Source organism: Toxorhynchites rutilus, chromosome 3 (genome assembly GCF_029784135.1).
Source record: "Toxorhynchites rutilus septentrionalis strain SRP chromosome 3, ASM2978413v1, whole genome shotgun sequence".
Lineage (NCBI taxonomy): Eukaryota > Metazoa > Arthropoda > Insecta > Diptera > Culicidae > Toxorhynchites > Toxorhynchites rutilus.
Window position 1 is genome coordinate 61,462,452 of NC_073746.1, and position 9,210 is coordinate 61,471,661.

Here is a 9,210-nt window from a genome sequence, read left to right on the forward strand (position 1 = left end):
TGGTTTGCGAAGCTCAGCATGTGAGTTGCTGAGAATATGATCAATGCATTATTCAAATGAATATTAAAAGCATAGCTTCCAGTCTTAACTGAGGGAAAGATTGGAGATGGTTAACTATACAATGTAGATGACATTATGAGTTATTTGAATACAAGTAACAGGAAAAAAAATTGAATGAAATTTTTAAATGTATTTCAAAGTATATCACACTATGAGAGCATGAGTTGCATGCATAAAGAAAACGACTTGAAAAAGTTTATGTGAGCTACGATCAGTCGTATTATATGATTAGTCGGAACAGTTACATGAGAACTGAGGCTTTAAAATTGGATTTAGTATTCAGAGACAAACTTTAATGTTAATACTTGCTGAAGGAACGGTAATTGTACTACCAAAAGATTAGCACATTGACTAATTATTTCAAAAGGATGTTTTGAGAAAAACAATATCAGCAATGTAACAAGACAACTAGCAAAGGGATGTTGGATTCAAGATTCCTTTCTTGGCAACGAGATAACTTAGCATTAAAATAGAACGTTGTGTTTGATGAAAGAAAATCTTATAAGAGAAAAGAAAATGTAATTTGCATTTCCTTTAATGGAAAATATTATATAACACTGAACCTCAATGAATAATTTTCCAAAAAGAAACTTGAAGTTAGTTTATATAATTAACGGTTATATCAATTACTAGTGAGAGCAATTATTCGAAATTTACGAATGTTTACGATTAGTTTGCATAACTGTATGCAGAATAAAAATGAAACAAAAAATACTATTATTAATAAAACAAATAATAAGTTATGTTTTCTAGTATAAACTTGTAAGTGTAAGTGTAAGGAAAAGATAATAATGTGAGTGAAATCAAATCACACAATAAAACACAGAATAAAGCGATACAGCTACAGATGGAAATATGTTCAAGCAAATGTATATGATTTAGAACATGTAGAACGACTATCAAAAATTTAAATTAAAATGTAGAAAAGAATGATAATACTGAAGAATTTGGTAAATCTATGTAGTAGATTTACGGAGTCCGGAATGTTACGGACAGCTGAGGCTTATCGCGAATCGAGTTAGAGATCCATAAGATAAGCACTATTTGAGATTATATTTAGAAAAGACCTCCAAGCGAGGTATAGAAACGTTTAGAAAGGACCAATGTAAGGCAATTAAAAGATGTAAGAGCTCAAGTGTTTTGTTAGGCTAGAAAACGCTTGTAGTTCGAAATTATTGCCGGTCATAAATTCAGAATGGACGAATATTTAAATAGCGTCCGGTAAACAATTTAATGCATGCATCATTTAGGATGCATTTTTATTACCCTTTTCCATCCCTAGCTGCGCTCAGCCAGATACACCAGCAGGGTGTAATAAAATAAAAGGATGTTATTTAGAGCGAAGGATGGAAAGGGGAAATCCAAGAATAAGATAGGCGCACCGACGAGGTGCTATAAACTTAAGGTATTTTCTTAGGGTAGTGCAGCCGTCTCAGACTGCACGTTACCATACGCTAGAAGAAGGGACAAGGAAGGTAGATGATCTAAACGAAACCGATATGTTATCGGTTTTCAAGAGAGAGAGAGGAGATGTTCCTCGTCAATCTTAGTTTAAGGAACCATGTATATATTGTGAAACTTTTGAATAAATTTTTTAGTATTGTAACAGAACTCACGCGAAAGCGTTAAAATTTTTCTTTCAATAGAGAAATTTTTCAAAGATGCTGTTGAGGAGAACTATTGGAACGCGCACACTTCTCTACGACGAGATGCAGACGGTGACGGTGACGGTCTGAACTCCCGACCTCTAACGCCGATAAGCAATGATCCAGCAGATTACGAAGCCCTTACTCCGGATCATTCCTTGATTCAACGTCCGCTTACAGCTATCCCACAGCCGAATTTGGAACATCTTTCAGAAAATCGCCTGTCGGCCTGGCAGAGAATCCAGCACTATACACAGCAGCTTTGGAAAAAGTGGTCCTGCTTGTACTTGTCCAATTTGCAAAACCGCACACGATGGACCCGGCAACGAGACAACATATCTGTCGGGACCATGGTCGTTTTAAAAGAGGATAATCTACCCCCCTTAAGATGGCAATTAGGACGGATAATTGAAACTCATCCAGGGTCGGACGGCCACACCCGAGTAGTAACGGTGCGCACTCCAGATGGTAGTTACAAGAGAGCAATATCAAAGGTTTTCGTGTTACCAATCCGTGATAACAACATGTTTTTGTTAGAGGAGAACTAGGACTCCTCCACCGGCGGAGGTCGAAAGACCTCCGCAAACCAGTTAAGTAATGTTTTATTTCGAAATTCAAAAAGCTAATGGTGTATTTTTGCCAGCAACCGATCAGAGCTTATCAATTTGCTGTGTCTCTAAACATTCGAGGTAACCAGTTTCGTTTTGGTGATGGGTCGTGATGTTGTGCATGCAGTTATTTGAAGAGTGGGTGTATCACCCTGTTTCCAATAAGACTTATCAGAAGAGAAAAAAATGCTCATACAGCTCCAACCTTTGAATTTGTTTGAGGTGCAATTCAGCGAATCTTGCCATGAAGGTTGAAGTGGGAACTCAACATTTCGATGTTGCTAACGTGGCCTGGACCGCCTATTCCAACTGGTACCAAACACGAGCATTGCAGTTCAATCAGATGAGTCTTATCCTTGAACAACGTGGAACGGAATGGAGTCAGCGTCGCCAACCGGCGATGGCGGAGGCCCCACAGGGCCTCCGTTTCAGACAGGTCATTTTATTGTACTTATTTACTGATGTAAAAGCACCCTCTCATCTTATTCAAAGCGACCATAACATAAACGGAGATAGTTGTAGCAGAGACCGGCTCAACACAGATTCAGCGAATACACCATTGACTATCAATTCGACCAGCGGTTTGATTATCCCCGAATATCCATACAACACAAAACGTCCCGGATATGATTGACCGTCACCAGAAAAATCAGCAGCAACACAGTCATCCAACAGCGGATCAACGAAACGCAATAAATGCAGCACCGATAGTCGGCAGCCCAATCAGATACAACAGCATAAGCTGAAATGGAAACAACAATAACAGTCAACAGTGTATCACATTCAACCGTCAGTACAAAAAATCCAGCGCCAAGAAGGTCAACAACGAAACCGACAGCCACATAGTAAACAACACCAATATACAGCAGCGACAATCAACAGCATATGTGGAGGAATTACAGTCATCATGCGAACACATTAGAACAACACGACACTCAATACAATGTTCCAACCAGCCGTAAACAAACTCTACTTGTACACGAGATCGTTTCCGATCAGCTGATTCCATAGCGGTAATATAACGGCGAATATCCAAATCAAAACAATCATGCAGTTCGATCAGCTGTTTCTGCAACAGTAGTAATACCACACGAACCGCCAAGGTTATCGACCCCAACTGATTAGCAAGAATAGGTTTAACAGTTAGGATGCGAAATGGGAGCAAAACAAAATCCAGGATAACAGATAAAACAACCGCTAGTTATTAGAGCATGAGAACACGTTTTTGAACGTGTTCTCCTGCTCTAATAACTAGCGGTTGGCGTATGTTTAAGCGAGAACCAAAAAATCGCAAACAGCATCACCACGTTGTGGATCGCGTGTATAGAATAGTGCTATCTCTTTCAGATGCACAGTGTTCTACAGTCCATTTCACAAGCACGTATTCAGTACTGACGGGTGCTAACATTTGTTTACCGGTCAGCTGTGTTCTTTTAATGTATGGTCAGTCGGAATAAAACCTCAGAGAGCATGGATCGACTTAATCAATCACTGTGTTAAATGTTGAATGTTAAATGGTCAATGTTAATAAAATTGTAAAGTTGGTTGAACAGAACTTCTCCGGTTATTAACGCGCAAACAGCCACATTTGATACAATTGACCGACGACAGCTATGGAGGATCATGGACGAACATGGCATTGTTGTTGTCAGTTGTTATCAACGAGCTAAGAAAGACATATAATTCATATACCCACCACGAGCTCGTCGCCGTCGATCACAACACTACTACTATCAAGAAAAATTCTGTTGCAGTCAGTCCCTCCTGTTAGTACGTATTTAGTCTTAGACGCATTGATCCCAACCCCAATCAGGCCTGCTTTGTGTTTCAGTCAGGTATATAAGTCGGCTTCCGTCGCACGTCTTCTTCCGATTATGTCCACGTCGTCGGTGAAGCAAATAAACTGACTAGATTTGCTGAAAATCGTCCCCGCACGTTGAAGCCCGCGTTGAAGAGCAGACAGGAAAGTCCATTGCCTTGTCGAAGTCCCCTGTGCGTCTCTTCCGACAGATCTTCTGAGGTCCGCATACCACACCGCACACCGTTCATCGTTGCCCGAATCAGTTTTGTCAGCTTTCGGGGAATGCCATGTTCGTCCATGATCCTCCATAGCTGTCGTCGGTCAATTGTATCAAATGTGGCTGTTTGCGCGTTAATAACCGGAAAAGTTCTGTTCAACCAACTTCACAATTTTATTAACATTGACCATTCAACATGCAACATTTAACTCAGTGATTGATCAAGTCGATCCGAGCTCTCTGAGGTTTTATTCCGACTGACCATACATTAAAAGAACACAGCTGACCGGTAAACAAATGTTAGCACCCGTCCGTACTGAATACGTGCTTGTGAAATGGACTGTAGAACACTGTGCATCTGAAAGAGATAGCACTATTCTATACACGCGATCCACAATGTGGTGATGCTGTTTGCGATTGTTTGGTTTGGTTTGGACTATGAAAACAATAAAAAACAAATACAATCAATGATAACGACTGCAGAATCCGATTTTTCCACATGGCATTTTTTTCAAAAAATACCAGGTGATTGACTTTAGTTTGATATGACGATCATCTGAATCGGTTTAGTAGTTCAAAAGTGATGAATTTTTGAAAAAAGTGATTTTTGGAAAAAAGTGGGAAAAGTTGATTTTTCGTACAACCCTAAAATGGAAATGGTCACCCTAATGAAAAAATTAAAAAATACGGATCTAATTATTTGCGATAAAGAACAAAAGTACCACTTTTCACGAGAATCTGAGAACCACTATATCGGTTTGGCATGGAATGGCTGTATGTAGGGTTCAGAATTGCTTCGTTGCTGCATGCTATTTCGAGGAATGGTTGCTTTTGAGTGTACTGTTTTGCTGGTTGTCTACCCAACTGGCGTTTATTTCGAGCAGATTCGAGAAGCATAACAAAATGCTCGAAAAAATGACAATCACCGGCCGGTGTTTATTTTTTATTTCCATTCATATAAACACAATCAGCTGTTCTTATTTTGTAATATCAATCTGAGAATGCGGTTATCTATCGTCCTGAGATAAATAGGCGTTTTCCAGATCTGCATTGAATGCTGGCATCATAAAATGAAAATAGCGAGAGCTTGCCACGACGCGTGGCGATTAAGTGGGCGTCGAAGCTTTTTCAGTAGATTTTTCGGTCCGAAAACGTAAGTATTTTTTACAAGTCACACAAGAGGGCAACTTTTCGCTCACCTCAAATCAGATATGACTTAGGAACTTGCAACCTCGTCGAACCGGGAACAGTATCGCCGGAGCGGTCAGTTCCTGGACATATTACCAAACCGGATTACTATTTCGTACGGAATTCACCCAGCTCTGGCGAGGGTAGCCCGGAAATCAAAACTGATGTGCAAATTTTGGGAATGCGTGAAAGCTGCCGATTGGCAGCGAATATCCTGAAGAAAGCCTGTGCTTTTACAAAAGTAAATTTAATATTGATAAATTGCTCTAAAAAAAACAAATTATGTTAAACCATAGGTAGGAGTCTCAACAGACGAAATAGATGCGTTCGTTCACAATGAAGTGATTGAGGCAAACGCTTATCCTTCTCCGCTGCGTTATCTGGGGTTCCCAAAATCGATATGCACTTCGGTTAATAATGTCGCCTGCCATGGCATCCCGGATGATCGCCAACTAATGGATGGGGATATCATCAACATAGATATAACAGTGTTCTACAATGGATATCACGGCGATTGCTCGAGAACGGTACTTGTTGGGAACGTCGATGATAGGGGACGATATCTGGTCAAATCCACTGAGGAGACACTGAACGAATCAATTTTATGCTGCGGGCCTGGTCAACCTTTTTGTTTTATCGGGAAGTCAATCGCGAAGTTTACTAGGAAGAAAAAATTGAACGTGATGCCCGGATTTTTGGGACACGGAATTGGTAGCTATTTTCATGGTCCGCCCGATGTATATCATTTCGGTAAGTTATTGATGTTTTTTTTGCGACAACTAAATATTGATGAAATACTTGTTTTAGATAACGATTTTCCTGGAGTGATGCGGCCAGGGATGACGTTCACAATAGAGCCAATTCTTACGTTGGGTGATGTAGAAGCTGTACTTCTGGAAGATGATTGGACGGCTGTGTCGGTGGACAATGCCCGAAGTGCCCAATTCGAGCATACGATACTCATAACAGATGATGGTTGTGATGTGCTTACAATACCCGATCCCTAAACCTTGGATGGACAAATGTCGAAAGAAGAAACGTAGAAATATATAAAGTTGATTCGGTAATAAAATATTCTTATTTGTTATTATTTGAAATGCATTTTCTCTGCACCAAATCAATGAATGAGACAATAAAGCTGAGAATTATTGCTGTAGATAACAGGAAGTGGGTTATATCTGTGGTATAACTGCAGGGTTGACGTAGGACTATCGTTGATTTAGTGATCCTTTATTTGAAGTTGAATCTGAATCCATTCCGAATGAATAAATAAATATTTTTTTTTTTTTTTTCCAATTCGTTTATTTGTAAGGCTCAATCGCATAAGCTTTGCGGAGCCGCTAACTCAAGTTTTGTTTATACAAAAATTTCATCTTAAATATATGTTTAGTAGGTTTCGACCGATTACTCGCGGTTTACTCGAGGTTAGAGGGGCAACAATTTTTGTGGGACGGGTCAGGTTAGGGATATGGATATGAGGTATCATTGTCTCAACCGAGGGTTGCCGCACGCACTGTAGCATTGTGCATAATGACCAGGGATAGCATCTGGTGTTCGACTAGCTGTCGAGGGTGGGCGACGGTGAGATGAGGGGACAATACAAACAAACTAATAATGAAAAAGAAAAAAAACACAAAAGCATTAAATTCTTATACTAGACCGTTTCACAAACATATAGATCAACTGCATATAGCAGATGTCGCGAGTTCCCAACACGTCTCTAACAGGAACATAGGGTTGTCTTCCTTGGACCTCAAGGGCATTCAAAAGGTACTCTCTGGCTGCGTAATTATCCGTACATTGCCAAACTGCGTGATCGATGTCATCGTAACCGTTTCCACACCGACAGACATTGTTTTGAACAAGATTTATTCTGTGGAGGTGCACATCTAGCGAGTAGTGGTTGGACATAAGTCTACTCATTACACGAATGAAGTCACGACTTACGTCCAAGCCTTTGAACCACGCTCTCGAAGAAACCTTTGGAATAATTGAATATAACCACCGCCCAAGACTTCCAGTGTCCCAATCGGTTTGCCAACTCAAGAGGGAACTCTGACGCAGTAATTGGAAAAATTCATCGTATGAAATCTGTCTATCAAACAATTCGCCTTCCTGGGCACCCACCTTTGCTAGAGTGTCCGCCTTCTCATTGCCAGGAATTGAGCAATGAGAGGGGACCCATACAAAGGTTATCTTATAAGATCTTTCGATCAGTGCACTCATCTGCAGCCTCACTTTTGTGAGGAAATAAGATGGGTGCCTACTAGTTCTCATCGACTGGAGAGCCTCAAGCGAACTGAGACTATCCGAGAAAATGAAGTAATGGTCTGCAGGCTTGTTGGAGATCATCCCCAATGCGAAGTCGATTGCTGCCAGCTCAGCAACATAAACGGAACAAGGTTCCTGCAGTTTACGGAAGGCGCTCGAATTTTCATTGAAAACACCGAAGCCAGTGGATCCATTGAGGCGAGACCCATCAGTGAAGTATCTTTTCATGCAATTGACTTTTGAATACTTTCGGTTAAAAATACGGGGAATGTAAGTTGATCGAAGCTGATCTGAGATTCCAAGTATTGCTTGTTTCATCGACAGATCGTATTCAATTGGGGAACTGCTGATGGTGAAGTGAGCACGGTCTGGAGTAAACGATGGAAGACAAATATCTGACGAAATATAGTGGTGGTAAATTCTCATAAACCGAGATTGTATATTAAGATGAAGAATTTTTTCAAAGTTTTCAATCAAAAGTGTGTTCGTGACTCCGCATTTCACCAGTATTCTGAGAGAGAGTTCCCAGAATCGGTTCTGTAGAGGAGTTACTCCTGCCAGAACCTCGAGACTCATGTTATGCGTTGAGTGCATACAGCCAAGAGCTATACGCAGACAATGATATTGAATTCGTTCCAGTTTTAGAAGGTGACTTTTAGCTGCTGAGAGAAAGCAAAAAGAGCCATACTCCAGAATGGATAGAATAGTTGTTTTATAAAGTGTTATGAGATCTCCCGGATTAGCTCCCCACCACGTGCCGCAAATCGAGCGGAGGAAGTTGACCCTCTTTTGACATTTTTGCTTCAAATACGTAATGTGGGTATTCCAAGTGCATTTTGAATCAAACCAGACACCAAGGTACTTGAAAGTCAATGATTGGGTAATGCTTCTGCCCAAAAGCTTAAGTTGCAATTGGGCTGGGAACCGCTTTCGAGTAAACACTACCAGTTCGGTTTTCTGCGGCGAGAATTCGATCCCTAAGTTCCTTGCCCAAGAAGACAAGTTATCTAAGGAATTTTGCAATGGTCTTTGCAAATTTTCGGCATGGAGACCTCTGACGGAAACCACACCATCATCTGCAAGCTGTCTAAGCGTGCATTGTTCTGCCAAACAACTGTCAATATCTTTCACATAAAAATTATAAAGAAGGGGGCTCAGACATGAGCCTTGGGGTAGACCCATATAACTATTTCTGGAAGTTGTCAGTTGTCCAAGGGTGAAGTTCATTCGCTTTTCTGACAACAAATTGTACAAAAAGTTATTCAAAATTCCAGGAAGTCCACATCTGTCCAGATTGTCTGACAGAATTTCTATGGTAACCGAATCAAAAGCTCCCTTAATATCCAAGAATACTGAAGCCAATTGCTCCTTGTGCGCAAAGGCCAGTTGAATATCTGTAGAAAGCAACGCTAGACAATC

General features: G+C 40.5%; 1 protein-coding gene across 1 annotated transcript; it reads left to right on the forward strand.

Moving 5' to 3' along the window:
• The first annotated feature begins 5,284 nt into the window (after positions 1-5,284).
• Positions 5,285-6,594, forward strand: LOC129777927 (methionine aminopeptidase 1D, mitochondrial). Its single transcript, XM_055784519.1, has 4 exons — positions 5,285-5,485; positions 5,542-5,761; positions 5,817-6,270; positions 6,328-6,594. The coding sequence occupies exons 1-4, from the start codon at positions 5,403-5,405 to the stop codon at positions 6,525-6,527; spliced, it is 957 nt and encodes a 318-aa protein (XP_055640494.1). The 5' UTR covers positions 5,285-5,402; the 3' UTR covers positions 6,528-6,594.
• Positions 6,595-9,210: the final 2,616 nt, after the last annotated feature.

Coding starts and splice junctions, on each gene's coding strand:
- LOC129777927 (XM_055784519.1), top strand. CDS start 5,403: ATGAAAATAGCGAGAGCTTGCCACGACGCGTGGCGATTAAGTGGGCGT. Junction 5,486..5,541: donor AGATTTTTCGGTCCGAAAAC/GTAAGTATTTTT, acceptor ACCTCAAATCAG/ATATGACTTAGGAACTTGCA. Junction 5,762..5,816: donor AAGCCTGTGCTTTTACAAAA/GTAAATTTAATA, acceptor GTTAAACCATAG/GTAGGAGTCTCAACAGACGA.